This window comes from Triticum aestivum, chromosome 3B (genome assembly GCF_018294505.1).
Source record: "Triticum aestivum cultivar Chinese Spring chromosome 3B, IWGSC CS RefSeq v2.1, whole genome shotgun sequence".
In the NCBI taxonomy this organism is placed as follows: domain Eukaryota; kingdom Viridiplantae; phylum Streptophyta; class Magnoliopsida; order Poales; family Poaceae; genus Triticum; species Triticum aestivum.
In genome coordinates, this window is record NC_057801.1 from 178485819 (window position 1) to 178502251 (window position 16433).

A 16433-nucleotide genomic window follows, 5' to 3' on the forward strand; every position below is an offset into this window, starting at 1 on the left:
TTAACCAGTCGAGTGGCTGTACCTTCAAGCTTCAGAACTAGTTGCGCGGCAAGTTGTCCCAGATAGGACTCTAGCTTGCCCGTCTTAGCTCTGAGGCCTCTAACTTTAGTGGTCAGGTTCTCCTTGTCCTTCTTCAGTTGCTCGACTTCTCGACTGGCTTCCGAGATGGCGGTCTTCAACTTCATGTTCTCCTCTTCCAACTTGCCGACTGAAGCCAGCTTCTGGTCCGCAAGCGTTGTCTTCTCACGTTTTTCCTTCTGAGCAGCAGCAAGGTCATGGTCCTTCTTCTCCAAAGCTTCCTTCATTCTCTCTAAAGAAAAACACTCTTCAGATGAGCCTGAAGTTGACGGTTTTCACTATGCACATCTGCTTGTGTGAAGTCACTCGGTTCAAAGAGACTGAAAGAAAAAGTAGTGAAAGACGCGAGCTACTAAGTAGGCAAGAGTCGAATGGTTACCTGCCATGATGGCCGTCTCTTGTTGAGCAGTCTTGAGGTTCTTCTTTGCGAGTTCAAGATGAAATTCAATGCTGATATGCTTCTTCTTTAACTCGGAAAGTCGAGCTCCAAGATCACAAGACCTCTGCAGTCAGCGAGAGAGATATGTCAGTCGACAGAAATAAGAGACAATGACAGTGAAAAGTTACTCTAAGACTACTGCCGAATCAAATATTCAATAGTAGTCTTAGGGACTACACCCATTGGGTGCACTTAACGTGCCCCCACTGGTTCAGATCAACACTCAGCAGGGTCTGCCCAGTGTGAGTCAAAAAAAGAGAAGATTCGAAGACCTCAGCCGACTGCCAGTAGTCGACCGTGGTCTCGGGGACTACACCCAGAGGGTGCACTCGGCGTGCCCCCACTGGTCCAGACAGATTACTAAGACTCAGCACGAGTCGAGTGAAGTGGAAGATTTCCTAAACTCTAAACAAAGGCACACCCCAGTGGGTGATCGTATATAAAACATCATTCAAAAGTTCAGTCGGAGTTTGTTGACCTGAACATTGGTCTGCAGGGCAGTGTTGGGGTTATAAGCCACCTGACTAGCCTCGTGCATCACCTTCACCTGCTCCATGACAAGGTTCACCTGGCGAAGAGCCTCCCTGGCAGCACTCGGCGAGTCGTCTAGGGTCTGATATGCAGCGAAGAGTGATGGCTCCAAGGCGGTCGAAGCAGCTACTGGGTCAGACGCATGGAGTTGCACTGGAGTGGCAGGAGTCGGAGCAGTTGACCCCGACGGACAATCAGTCGTCAGCGGGTTGGTGAATGTGATGTTGGTCCGAACCGGATCTCCGGAACATTCGACCACCGCCTCAAGCGCCGGCGTCGACTGAGGGACTTGAACTTCAAGCCTCCTCCTGCTTGAGCCCCCACTCCTCTTCCTCCTCTCCTATAGAGGCGCTTCTTCTTCTTCGTCGTCAAGGAGCACGACGACCTCTTGCGGAACTACAGAAAGAGAGAAATATCGGAAATTCAGCCGACTAATGATCCACTCGACTAAATGAAGCCTGGTCGAATGGACTTACCAGATCGAGAGGTGGCCGCATCGTCGGTCTCCTCGTCTCCTGGTGCCTTGTCGATGTCCATGTCAGTGGCAACAGAGGTGGGGCTAGAAAGATACATGATCTGGTTGGTCAGAACAAAAACTTCAGTCGACCTATATAAACACAAGCAAGATACTCACCCCGAAGCACCAGGGACGTCCATCTTGATCCACGGCAAAGTCTTCCGAGCCTTTGGAGGAGCAACCTTGGGCTGCTTGGCGACCTTCTCTGTCGGCTCCGGAGTCGACGTCCGAGTGCGCTTCTGATTGTGGGTACTCGGAGCCACGTTCTTCCCGCGCCCGCCCGCCGGGTCATGGTGCTGCTTGGATAGGCATTCGGAGCACGGCGGCGAGTCGACTTCTTCCTAGTCGTCTGACTCCTCGCTCTCCTCCTCCTCTTCATCTGAAGACTCCCATTCACCACTCTCCTCTGCGCTGGCCTCTCCCTCCTGGTCCTGCTCCAGAGCTTGTTCGCTGTTGGGTATCGAATACATCTCAGTGAAAACCTACAAGACAAAAAGTCGAGTAAAAGTCAGTCGAGATCAAGTACAGTCAGAACATATATGCAAGACAGTCGGAATAAAGAGCATACCTTGTCGGGCTTATTGTCGTCGCTGAAGGGGATGACTCGCCTGGCTCCTCTGGGGTTGTCCTGGTTGCCTGTGATGCTCTTCAACCACATGGCCACGGTCTTGAGTGGCACTTCCTCTGGATGGACCCGAGCGGTGTCGTCAGATCCGGAGTACAGCCACATAGGATGGTCATGGGCCTGAAGAGGCTAGATGCGTCGACTAAGGAATACTTCCAACAGGTCTAGGCCAGTGACACCCTCATTAATCAGTTGGACCACTTTCTCAACCAACATCTTCGTCTCCATGTTCTCAACAGCAGTCACTTTTAGTGAAGGAGTCTGGACACGGTCGAAAGTGACGTGGGGAAGGCCAGTCGCTGACCTGGAGTTGCGACATCCTGGCAGTAGAACCAGGTCGACTGCCAGCCTCTAACCGATTCAGGGAGAGTCATATCAGGAAAAGAACTCCTATGCCTCTTCTGGATACCCAAACCCCCACACACATTTGGATGACATGGGTCTTCGAGTCACTCGTTTTTGCTTTCTTTACCGACTAGGAACGGATGGTGAAGATATGTTTGAAAAGACCCCAGTGCGGTCGACACCCCAAAAAGTTTTCACACATAGACACGAACGCGACCAGGTACGTGATGGTATTGGGAGAAAAATGGTGGAGTTGAGCACCGAAGAAGTTCAGGAAGCCCCGGAAGAAGGGGTGCGGAGGGAGCGAAAATCCCCGGTCGACGTGGATGGCGAGCAGTACACACTCACCCGGTCGAGGCTGCGGCTCCATCTCCCCCTCAGGCAGCCTTGCCGCACCCTTGGCGATCAGTCCGGACTCCGCCAGCTCGTCCAGATCTTCTTGCCCGAGCGAAGATCGGATCCAATCACCCTGGATCCAGCCCGGCGGCAGCCCCGCGCGCGATGACGACCCGCGGTTCTACTTCTTGCCTTTCGCCGCCCCCGTCGCCTTCTTCGCGCTCTCCAGCGCTGCTGTCTTGTCCTTCACCATGGCGGCAGAGCGGCAGCGTCAAGAGCAGAAGAGTTGGATGCGGTGGAGAAGCAGGGGAAGAAGAAAGAGAAATAGGCGTGCATAGTGTAGACGCCTCGGCCCCGTCGCCTTGTAAAGGGCTGCTTCCGAGTGGCTGACGCGTGGGACCAGGCGATCCTGTCAAATCCCGCAATAGTTGCACGCGGAAATCGAGGCACCACTGTTTATCCGCTCCGCCTACTTCGGTGCTCCCCACCCCGCACGCTTCCCCGAAATTTCATATCCCGTGAAATCCGGGATACACTACAATCAATCACGCCAAGGATTTTGCACTCAAAGACAACACTCGGCAGATGGTGCTATAAGTTCAATCGGCAACTTTCTGAATGGATCAAGGCGACTGAATCGACGCTGAAGTACCAACGTGAGTTTTCCATCTTGCAAAAAACGCTCGCGAGGTGCAAAGCTCAGAACAAGTTCAACTTCAACCTACTTTCCACTCGAACCTTAATCCATTTGGGGGCTACTGATGAGGATACAGACCTGGGGTAGGGTCATGGGCCTGACCCATACCTCCTACCCAAGGTCACTATCCTGGAAGATAAGAAGTCCAAGAGGCAACAAGAGACCCCCAGTCAAAGATGTCGAGTGCAATCCACTCGACCAGTCATATCACTCGGGCGACCCCTACCTATTTCCACTCGACCATTCAAGGAATCACTCGACCCACCAAAGATCAGGAGTCACTCATCATTGCAACGGTCAGGCGTTCACTCCGTAGTCTTTAAGGTCATAAATAACACTTAAGGCTGGCGTTATCAGTAACGCCCCTACTTTATGTACATTAAGCCCCTTGTAATAGAGGATGGCTGGGGTCCTGGCACACTCTATATAAGCCACCCCTCCTCTGGGATAAGGGTTCGCACCCCCTGTAACATCACACACATATAATCCAGTCGACCGCCTCCGGGCACCAAGACGTAGGGCTATTACTCCCTCCGAGAAGGGCCTGAGCTCGTAAATCCCGTGTGTACGCCTTCACCGTAGTTGAGATCTTGCCTCTCCATACCTACCCCCCTTTCTACTGTCAGTCTTAGAACCACGACACCGGCAACTGGAATTCTAGGCTGAAAAAAGGAGCAAATGTTAGAGACATATTCTACACAACTCCAAAAGTCCTGAAACTCCACGGAAGTTACTTTTGGATTTAATAAAAAATAACGAGCGAAGAAAATACCAAAGGGGGGCCACCCACCGTCCACGAGGGTGGGGGCGCACCCTACCCCTTGGATGCGCCCCCTGCCTCGTGGGCCCCCTGACAGGCCTCCGGTGCCCATCTTCTGCTATATGAAGTCTTTTACCCTGAAAAAAAATCATAAGCAACCTTTCGGGACGAGACACCGCCGCCACGAGGCGGAACCTTGGCGGAACCAATCTAGGGCTTAGGCGGAGCTGTTCTGCTAGGGAAACATCCGTCCGCGAGGGGGAAATCATCACCATCAATCCTCTCATCGGGAGGGGGTCAATCTTCATCAACATCTTCACCAACACCATCTCTCCTAAAACCCTAGTTCATCTCTTGTATCCAATCTTTGTCCCAAAACCTCAGATTGGTACCTGTGGGTTGCTAGTGGTGTTGACTGCTCCTTGTAGTTGATGCTAGTTGGTTTATTTGGTGGAAGATCATATGTTCAGATCCTATATGCATATTAATACCCTTCTAATTATGAACATGAATATGATTTGTGAGTAGTTACGTCTGTTCCTGAGGACAAGGGAGAAGTCTTGCTATAAGTAGTCATGTGAATTTGGTATTCGTTCGATATTTTGATGAGATGTATGTTGTCTCTCCTCTAGTGGTGTTATGTGAACGTCGACTACATGACACTTCACCATTATTTGGGCCTAGAGGGAGGCATTGAGAAGTAATAAGTAGATGATGGGTTGCTAGTGTGTGCATGTGTGTGTGTGTGTGTGTGTTGTGAGTGTTAGCAATCATAGAAGACTAAATGATGGTTGAGTATGTGGACCTGCTAAACAAAAGCTCCGACACGAGACCCTTCCTGAAAAAATGATGAATTGCAATTGCATTGTTGACTGAGAACATAGTTTGTTAGTTTTCAAGAAAGTTTATGCCTTATACTTTTATATTGTGATGATTGTTACTTGCTCATGAGAAGTTTTATGATAATGTTTATTGCTGCTATAATAATGATCAGGATGCTACTCTGTCCGTATTTTGTTTTTATCACCCCCCCCTCTCTCTCTAAACACGTGGACATGATTATCAATATTGGCTTCGCTTGAGGACAAGCGAAGTCTAAGATTGGGGGAGTTGATACGTCCATTTTGCATCATGTTTTTCCTACTATTATTTATAGTGCTTTTAATCAATATAACACCATGGAGCAATTCTAATTCTTTTCTCTCTTAATATGCAAGATTTACATGAAGGGGGATATTGCCGGCAGCTGGAAATTCTGGACCTGAAAAAGCTATGTTAGTGATACCTATTCCGCACATCTCCAAATGAGCTGAAATTTCATGGAGATTTATTTTGAAATAAATAAAAATATTGGAGAAAAGAATTACCAGAGTGGGCCACCCAGGTGCCCACAAGGCACCAGGGCACGCCCACCCCCCAGGGCGCGCTCTCGTGGTTTGTGGGGCCCTGGACAGCCTCCGGTGCCCATCTTCTGGTATATAAGCCCATTTGCCCTGAAAAAAGGAGAGGACTTTCGAGACGGAACGCCGCCGTCTCGAGGCGGAACTTGGGCAGGAGCACTTTTGCTCTCCAGCGGAGCGATTCCGTCGGGGATACTTCCCTCCTAGAGGGGGAAATCAAAGCCATCATCATCACCAACAACCCTCTCATTGTGGGAGGATCAATCTTCATCAACATCTTCACTAGCACCATCTCATCTCAAACCTTAGTTCATATCTTGTATTCAGTCTTTGTATCAAAACCTCAGATTGGTACATGTGGGTGTCTAGTAGTGTTGATTACATCTTGTAGTTGATGCCAGTTGATTTATTTGGTGGACGATTATATGTTCAGATCCATTATGATATTTAATACCTCTCTGATCTTGAACATGAATATGATTTGTGAGTAGCTACTTTTGTTCTTGAGGACATGGGAGAAGTCTTGTCATAAGTAATCATGCGAATTTGGTATTCTTTTGATATTTTGATTATATGTATGTTGTTGTTTCCCTTAGTGGTGTTATGTGAACGTCGAATACATGTCACTTCACCATCTTTGGGCCTAAGGAATGCATTGTGGAGTAGTAATTAGATGATGGGTTGCTAGAGTGACAGAAGCTTAAACCCTAGTTTATGTGCTATTCCGTAAGGGGCTGATTTGGATCCATAAGTTTAATGTTATGGTTAGATGTATCTTAATTCTTCTTTCGTAGTTTCAGATGTTTGTGAGGGGGGTTCATCATAAGTGCGAGTCTTGTTCAAGTAAGAACAACACCCAAGCACTGGTCCATCCACATATCAAATTATCAAAGTAGCGAACATGAATCAAACAAACATGATGAAAGTGACTAGATGAAACTCCCGCGTGTCCTCAAGAACGCTTTGCTTATTATAAGAGACCATTTTGGCCGGTCCTTTGCAACAAAAAGGATTGGGCTACCTTGTTGCACCTTAGTTACTATTGCTACTTGTCACTTGTTATAAATTATCTTGCTATCAAACTATCTGTTACCAAAAATTTTAGTACTTGTAGAAAATACCTTGCTGAAAACCACTTGTCATTTCCTTCGCTCCTCGTTCGGTTCGACGCTCTTATCGAAAGGACTACGATTGATCCCCTATACTTATGGGTCATCATTAGGCATAGGTGTTTTAGTGCCTTTGCAATTCTCAATATTGAACTTCTTAAACAAGTCCTTATTGTACTTTGTTTGTGAAACAAAATTACCTTCACTTGCTTTTTTAATTTGTAAGACAAGGAAGAATTTCAGCTCACACATCATAGACATCTCATACTTCTCGGATACCAACTTTCCAAACATTTCACTAAAGTGAGGGTTAGTGGAACCAAGTATGATATCATCAACATTAATTTGGCACACAAATACTTTACCATTAACTCTTTGAGTGAATAGAGTGGGATCAATTTAGCACACTACTATGCCTCCCAATACCTCGGTCTACAGCAACCACCGCAACAGTCCACGTCCTTCTTTACCTCCGACCATCAAGTCTCCTTCACCGTCAACCACAACACCTCTTCACGGAATCACAGTCGTCGAGGTTTGTTCGGTCGCAGATGCTGGTTGTGGACCACTCGTCTGTCGGTGCCCAATCATTGTTTTCCAAAATTCCTCATCCAAGCGGGACGAGGATAACTATGAGACGATGATAAATATTTACCATGAGGAAGGCGGTTATAAAGACAGACAAGTCGAAGACTCCCAGCCGGAGGACCACCTGCAACCATACACACAACAAACGTGCACCCAAGAGATGTACACCCAACATCTAGACATGGATCAGGACGAGCAGTGGCTGCCGGGAGGCAAGCCAAATAAGTAGAGAGAACTAAATTTTCCCCAAAGAAGGATGAACTGTTTGTGAGGCGTGGTTGGTCACTAGTATTGATCCGTTTCATGGCATGGAGCAAAGGGGCACGACGTTTTGGCAAAGCGTGCATATTTGGTTTCACGAGAAAAGGTGCTATGATCCCTACCGCAAGGAAGTGATCCATCAGCACAATTCAAAATCAGTTAGCCATCGATGTACAAAAATTCAAGAGGGAGTCAACAAGCTTTGCGGTTTTCACAAACAAGTGCAAAACCAGTGGCCAAGTGACATGACAATCCAAGATCTTGTAAGTTTTGTGGCTTGTGGTTGTGTGGGTTGGTCATTTCATTGATTTTCTCAATGTTGCAACTTGGTTACCATCCATTATCTTCCTTTGCTAGCCCGTATGTGTGTGCATGTTATACCACAAGATGGAGAAGAAACACTTCATGTATATGCATTGTTTTTTAAGATGCATGGGCAAAGCAAGTAGACCGCCTTGATTGCCAATTCTGTAAGAATGCCATGGTCAATGAAGATGAAGGTGGTGATCCAATTGTTCCAGCGAAAGATGGGGCTTGTTCTAGCCAAGAAGGTGATTAGGAACTGGGGGAGAAAGTGGGAGGAGGAGAAGCGAGAAGGGGCGGCGGCCAAGATGATAGAGAAGTTTGATTACATCATGACGAAGGAGGAGACAATTATTGCGCTTTACGAGGTGAAGGACGAAAAGAAGGCGAAGATGTGTGGTATCTTCATGGGGATGTGACAAGAAGCTCAAGCTCTACGGGAAGAAGTTTGAGATCAAGCCTGTTTCGGGGGACTTCAGAATGTTGTACGTGAAGACGTCGAGCTTGGATCCCGATGCAGCAAAGACATGTGAGCATGTTGAAGCACTTCACACAAACGAAGGAGGCCGAACCAGCCAAAGAGTAAGGTCTTTGGCACGGAAAGCCGGACAGACAGATGAAGGAGGAGGTCTTTGGCACGGTCAGCTAGAGATAGATTGGATGTAAAAGCTTATAAAAATACAGTGCTTATTTATTGTATTTAGCATATGGTTAGATTAGATGGCCTCGAGACATTTGGTGAGGTCTGTTTGATTGATCACCGTTGAAGTTGCCCTTAGAAAAAGCGTTGAAGTAACGTAAGTACTTTTCCCCTTTTTTTTTTGGAAAATGGGGGACTCCCCGGCCTCTGCATCAAGAGTGATGCATACAGCCATCTTATTATCGAAGCAAAAGTACTTTTCCCGTTGTAGGTCAAATTGTCGATTCTAGTAGTTGTCCCGCTACTTCAATTTGATTTGAGGAGTAGCACTCTGCATCAATTGGTTGACAGTCACCGTCAATCAAAAACAAAAAAGTTGGTTGACAGATATACCGATCTAGCTATACGTGACTTCACTTAAATAGCAGGAGACCAGGATTGTCCCTTTGTCTATGCACAAGGGAGGAGAGAAGCTTTTCATGCCTAAAATAAAACAAATCTGATAACACGTAGTCACGAACACCTCGTGACACTGCCACACAAAAAGGCTCGCACGATTAAGCAGCGAACAGCACATATAAGATTATAAAGATCGCACGATCATATGCATGATACAACCCTCGGCAAAACACCGGAGCAGAGTATTACAACCCCTTATATAATCCGTAGTTTATTATAAAGATAAAAGCAAATAGTACTCTTCATCCAAACTTTGTATATAGTTAATATTGGACTCGAGGACTCTTCATCCAAACTTTGTAGAGTATGCCGGCCGTCCTCACCTACTTGGCCACGACGGCCTCCTTGCCGTCGGCAGCCGCGGCCTTGGCCTTGCCGTCGTCCTGCTTCTCGAAGGCGGAGACGGGGAAGGTCCTCCCCAGCCCTGTGGGCGTCTTGAAGGTGATCTTGGAGGGATCGTCCTTCTCGATGTACATGTCGCAGAGGGTGATCCAGATGAGGAGCTCCTTGCTCTTGACCCCGGTCATGCGCTTCATCTTGCGGTCCTCGACGAAGGCCGTCACCTCGGTGCCGTACGAGACCTGCCGCCCGATCTGCTTGAAGGTGTGCGTGAGCGCCTTCTTCTGGCGCAGCCAGACGAAGCCGGTGGCGCGGTTGTAGCCCACCTCCTCGATGTCTGCCAGCGGCAGCAGGCCCAGCGGCATGTTGGTCTCGGCCAGCAGCTCCACCGCCTTCTCCGCGCACAGCGCCGCGCCGTGGTACACCTCCGCGCCCTCGCTCTGAGCCTCGATCGCCTGCGCCATCTCGACTAAAATCTTCTCTGAAAGTAAACTCAGAGATTCAACTGTGGATGGGGTCGACGCGCTTGGGTTGCTGGGGCCTTTTTTGGTCTTGGGGGATTTGGTTTGCTGTTGTGGGATTGGGGGGTGGGGAAGGGCGGATTTTATAGGTGGAAAGCAGGTTGGTGTTTCCCGTTCCGGGATGGATACCGTCGTCAGAGCTGGGGAGGAAGACGGTTGGGAGCGGGGATTTAAGGCGAGGGCTTATTAATGCGTGGGGAGGAAGACGGTTGGGTCTCTCCGACTCTCTGACGCAAGCACGCGGCGGCGTTCGGTTGATGGATTCCTTGCTTTTTTTTTTTAACCTTGCATAATGAATCATGCAGGTTTATGTCGCTTCCGGGGTTTAATACTACGAATCGCACGTGGTTACTTCATCCATCTTCAGATCTTGCGCCGACTTATAGCATCTCGAACATGCTTATATTATCTACTACCACTATAAAAAAAAAAGAGGGGCAGATTCAAACAATTTTATCCGTCCATCTAAATATCTGATGGCCCATAATCCTTCCATGTTTAACACAACAAGCCACGCATTAAGTCAACCCATCCATCCTCGCTAACCTGCACCAAAAAAAAATCACTCCCAACAACGCACGCCCGCACGACCTCTCCCCTCTCATCCCAACGCTCGCACGACCTCTCCCCTCTCCTCCCAACGCCCGCACGACCTCCCCACCCCCTTCCCCCTCCCAATGGACGCCACACCACGGGCGGGCCTCCGCACGCCCATCCTCCCCGCGCCGTTCGCCGCCCTGCCATCGCCGCTGGAGCCGCCCGCCGCAACGCCGCGGGAGCGCCCGTCGCGCCCTTCGCCGGGGTCGCCGCATCCTACGCCGCGGGAGCCGCCCGTCGCGCCCTTCGCCGGGGGTCACCGCATCCTACGCCGCGGGAGCCGCCGCCTGTCGCGCCCTTCGCCGCGGGTCGCCGCGGGAGCGGCCGCGCACGATCCAGCGACCTGGCGAACGCGGCCGCGCGCGATCCAGCAGCTCGGCGGCGCCCTCATCCCTTGCCACTCCGGTCGCAGGTCTCCTTCCTAACCACGAAGCAGGTGCACGGGGGTGGGCTCCGGCGAACGCGGCCGCGCTCCAGCCCGCGGCGCGGCGGCGCCCGCTCCGCCTCTCCTCTCCGGTCGCACCGGTCTCCTCTCTAACCATGAAGTGGGTGCACGCAGGGCGGGCTCCGGCGAACGCGGTCGTGCGCGGGGTGAGCACCGGCGAACGCGACGGCGCCCGCATCCCTCGCCTCTCCGGTCGCACGTCTCCTCCCTTCCTACGAAGTGGGCGCACGCGGGGTGGGCTCTGCCAACCGCGCCAGGAGCTCTGCTTCCGCAACGGCCGCATCTACATCAAGCTCGGCTAGCACATCGCACAACTGGTACGGAACGAAATTCTTAACTCTGTGGATACGCCTGAATTCGCTTTGGATTCATGTCAAGATTGCTCTTAATTGTTTGTATGTTGACTTTCCCACTTCTCTTTTCAGCAGGCTACTTGAATTTTAGGCGAGACGGCAGGGCTCACAAGCATAGCTGTAGCATTCCTGAATCTCACGTACACAGTTAAGAAATATTCTCCCGCTCGGAAAGTCATTTTTGTGCACTTGTTTTCTAGCTAGCCGCTGCATCCTTTATAGCCGAGAGAGATCGTTTTACTGCATGATGTTCAGGTGTAGCTACCATTAGCCTTACTGGAGCAAATCAACATTTCACAGGAATTTCATCATAAACATCGGACCCACATACACTCGAAATATAACATTCTTCTCTGGAATTTGAGTTTTTTTCAGAAGGTTATGATAATATTTATTTGTTATGATAATATTTTGTCGCTTGTATTTAATCCTTGGGGATTAGGATCTTTCCCATTCTGAGGAGTCCAATTGATACTTCCCATTATTTTTAGAAATCTATCACATTATTTTCTCTGGCTACGCTGCACCTAGCTACCACATTTTAAGTAATATTATGTCTTAACATCTGAGGAGAGAAGGAATGAACCAGGGTATTCATGTCTTAACATGGATGGGACCGAAACTTGCTATTATGCACTTGGATTATGTTTCTTTTGTTTTTATTTTGCTAGCTCGTAACGTATATCATTTAATTTTCGGCTCTACCACATGATTTCATACTAATATCTGGTTGTAAGCATCTTTTAATTAAAAAACGTGTTTCTGGGTCTCCTTTGATATTGATATAAGATTTATTGCCATCAGTTTACTTGGCACAGATAAAATAGTTCTCAATTTTGTGCACAGTAGTATACAATCATGTGGCACTCAACAAAACGAGGCGTATCATTTTTAAATTATATATAGAACTGAATCACATTTAAATCGTGTAATGGCAGTGTGTTCGTAACCCAAGTTCTCCAGGGACAACGACGAATTCATTAGTGCACCGCGACAGCCGCCGTATCCATCGACTGCTGTTCGTGCTCGAATCAGGGCGGGGCCAATTGCCCAGATTTCGCTCCCCATGGTGCTCCCAAGCTGCAGCGACAACGCTTTTTGTCCATCCACCCCTTTCTTTCCCCCACGTCCTACAAGGCTACAACGCACCCTTGGACTGTATTCATGTGGTAGTGCCTCAAGCTTACGTTATGTGTGAGCGTTTGGTTCATTGGTTGGTTTCCAGTTATGCTTTGGGAGGCGAGATTGGGTTCAGACGAGTTGAGCTACCTGTTCTAATCACAGAGGCTGAACTGCGAGTTTCAGAGGGCAATGTGCTACGTAATGGTGTGATCTATCTATTTTTCTTTTCTTTTGATGATAGCAATTTTTTGTTCAGGCGAAGGCTTTTGTTGATGTCCCAATGTGAAGGTACAACGCTGGCTCATATATCTTCATATTTTATCCTGTCTACAAATCTCCCAGATTTTAGTTTCCACTTGCTTTGAATCAACGAAAAGGAGACATCCAATAATTTAGTTCCCCCTTCCCTTGTAGAGTTGATGTTTCCTCTTCCTTTAAAGAGTTGATGCACAAGATTCATCCTGGGCCAAAGTTCGTGGAATATTTTCCAAAAACCAGTATAAACAAGAACCTATTATGAGATTATTCACATGATTTATCATAGGGCAGGTATAGATTTGGTGCTAGGCACAAGTGAAGAAATAGAAATATTTTCCATCTCCATGCCATCTGTTTCTTTTTCCTTATAAAGAACTTGTTTGTTTTCTGGATTATGGTTGTTCGGTTCATTGTCCCTGCTCCGTGCACCCACAAAGGTCAGTGTTCAAGCAACAATCTTTAGCTAATATACCTTTTGACATTTGCAACCATACCAAGATTAAATTATAAATGAGATGTATTTGTAGTAAATTCATGGCCCAATATTGCAGATGCAGCTCACGAACAAATTTATTATTCAAGCACGGTTAGAGAGCACCCTATGAATCGACTGCACCATTTTGAGTTGCTTTATTTACGAAGGCATTCATGCTTGATCATGTGGAAAAAAATGTTGGCATGCAGACCCGCAGGAGGCTATAAGAAAATTATCTAATGACATTGCAAAATCTGATAGAGATTGGCTTGTCACGAAGTGTTCTTGAACAAAGAGATTAGCATAAGGAATTATAACTCTGTTCTTTTTTTGCAGCAAACCATTTTGATAGGTAGTTCTGGTAAGGTAGTCTGTTTTAACATTCTTTTGCTCAGACCACTCTCTCATCCGCACTTAAAAATCCATAATCTGCTCATTCTATTCAGAACATAGTCTGTTTTAACATTGTTTTGGGAAAGAGGCATGAAGCACACCATGTAACCATTACTGTTCGTGCTAATTAGAAGAACGAGAAGAAGAGATGTCTAATATCGTATTAAAATCTTGTGTGATGTTTTAGAGGATGGCGAAGACAGTGCAGGGAGCTGACGGCCTGTCCGCGGTGAGGAGGTGATGGAGAAACAACCCCACACTTGATGGGTAGGTGCAGGGCGGGGAGGGTGCCGGCCAGGAAGGTGACGCTGCTGTCAGCGGCGAGGTAATCAGGAAGGCGACGATGCTTCCGTGTGGCGAGGGGATCAGCCTGGGGATATGTTCCTTTTTTTTATGGGATATATGTCTCTTTTTATTTGCGTGGCTTGCATTATGCGTGATTGTAGGGGTTTTGGTGGAGTGTGCCTGAGTTTGTATCCTCCTCTGCGGTGGAGTGTGCCTGAGTTTGTATCCTCCTCTGCGGTGGAGTGTGCCTGAGTTTGTATCCTCCTCTGCGGTGGAGTATGGTCAGTCAATGTAAATCTGAAAGTGCACACTGGAAACATATTACATTAACACTAGCCATTAGATTGAACTCAGTGGGCCTAATCATGCGGCACGTTTAGTAAAGATTATGTTTGATATTTATAGCACATTTACATGGTAATCTTTGTTTTTTCCAGGAATATATTGGGCTCATACATGATGGCCCCTGATCCTGGAAAAATGAACAGAGAAGACGTTACTGATTTTGAATAAATTATTTTGTAAGGTTCACTACTACTAAAAATATTTTAGTACTGTAGAGGAACACCGTCAAATGTGCTTTGAGTTGTGGCTGCTCATATTTCAGGCATTTACAAGGCCATCAAGATCGTCAAAACAAAGATTCATGTATCCATGAGCGCTTGTCAAATTTATGCAATTTTGTACATGAATGGGTATCTTTAAGAGTGGCTTCAAAGTCTATATCTGAGATGATGGCTCTCGGCAGAAGGCGAGGGCCCGTCTATTAGACGGATGACCACGTGGTGGCCTTCTATTCGTTAGCGTTTGCGGAGAGCAGGCTCTCGGCAAAGATCAGTGAGTAGCTCAGACTTCATATGAATAATCAACTAAAAGAATAGGTGAGTAGTTGAGACTTCATATAAAGAGCAATCATGTAATAGGTATCCACGCATTTTCTGTTTATATCATGGATGTATCTTCGTTTCTGATTTTTTGTTTTGGACAACTCAAACACCTTGTTTAATACTTTCTTCGCTCGGACTAACTGTTGTTGAAACGAGTGTATCTAGATACACTCATTACAACGAGAGTTAGTTCTGGACGGAGCTTGTATTTACAAGCCTTTTTTGCCAACTGTTCAAATAAGCTCTTATTTTGTGTAAATGGTCAAACAATGCACTTCAAATAATTAAGTTGTTATCCCAGGAATATTTTGGAAGATGTTGTACTTATCATCTCAGATAATCCTTAGTCATTACACATACTGCATTTTCATTTATTTATTTTCAAGAATAGCACATATTACATTTCTGTACTACTATAGATGTTTGATATATTGTGAGTATAGACTAGCACATATCACATTTCTTTGCAACTATAGACTAGCATATCACATTTCTTTGCAACTATAGATGTTTGACATAATGCGTGTTAGTATATACGTGCGTTGCACGTGCAAGCTTACTAGTAGGGATAAGATGTGCAGTTTGTCTAATTCACATCTAGATGTGTGTCGCGTTCATAGATGAGTGTACGTGCATGTTACATGTATGTGAGCAGCTTCGATTCCATTGTGTTCAAAAATTATGTGCTAATCGTGATAGCCTATTAAACCGATGGACGCAGATGGTATGAAATTAGTTGGGGCCGCCCCCTCACTTCGTCCCGCGAGCGACCCGGGGAGGGGGTGGGGGGCTCTAACTTGCGAGCAAACCTCCCTCCCCTTCCATCTCTTCTCTGCCGCCACTTCCGAGAGGGTCGTTGGGCCTCCCTCCTACGAGCTGGGGGGGGGGGGGGGTGAGGCGGGCCTGGGCCTTCCTCCCGGGAGCGACCAAGGGAAACCCTAGCTTGCGAGCAAACCTCCTTCCCATTCCTTCCTCGCCCATCACTGCCAAGAGCTCGGCCGGCGGCCAGGGGGGTCATTCTTCCCTTTCGCTTGCCCCCTAGTGCCTGGTGTGGGACGATTGGTTGAGCAATGGCGCAACGCTATTAGGGGATGAAGCGGCGCATCGGCTGACGACGGCCTGTGCACATTGGGTGATGCGGCGGTTGTGTGATGTGTCAGATAGGGCAGCGGCATCTAGGCTCCATCCCGGCCAAATCCACCCGAATCTGGCACCTGGGGGACGGTGAGCGGCACGTCATGGTGGCGGTGGCCCATCTAGGTCGTTTCATGGGGTGGTGTGGGGCAACGAGGTGGTGGCTTCTCGTGACATTTGTTGACGGTGCGGCAGCCACAATGATTGGGAGGCCATGCCATGGTGACGGCTAGATTCAACTCCGGCTTCGGCTCGTTTGCTGCCAGCTCAGGTGGGCGCTCCTAGGGTCCGTCTGCAGCAACTGGGTGCGGGCTGGCCCATACTGTTGGAAATATGCTTTGGAGGCAATAACAGAAGTGGTATTATTTATTTCCAATTTTATAATTAATGTTTATGTTCTATGCTATATCCGCAATGGTTCTCGAGTCTGCAATAACCACGAGGCTCAGGAAAAAACTCATGTGCATGTGTAGAATAATAAACGATAAAATAGATTCCTAATTTCGCCTCTAGGACTAGCTTAAGTGTTGCATGAT

The 16433-nt window shown here is 47.7% G+C and overlaps 1 protein-coding gene across 1 annotated transcript; it reads right to left on the reverse strand.

The window, feature by feature from the left end:
- Positions 1-9186: 9186 nt before the first annotated feature.
- Positions 9187-10092, reverse strand: LOC123069245 (uncharacterized). The gene has a single exon (XM_044492047.1). It carries the CDS (start codon positions 9889-9891, stop codon positions 9412-9414), a length of 480 nt encoding a protein of 159 aa, XP_044347982.1. The 5' UTR covers positions 9892-10092; the 3' UTR covers positions 9187-9411.
- Positions 10093-16433: the final 6341 nt, after the last annotated feature.

Bases quoted from the DNA above. Each gene is read 5' to 3' on its own strand.
- LOC123069245 (XM_044492047.1), bottom strand. From the start codon at position 9,891: ATGGCGCAGGCGATCGAGGCTCAGAGCGAGGGCGCGGAGGTGTACCAC.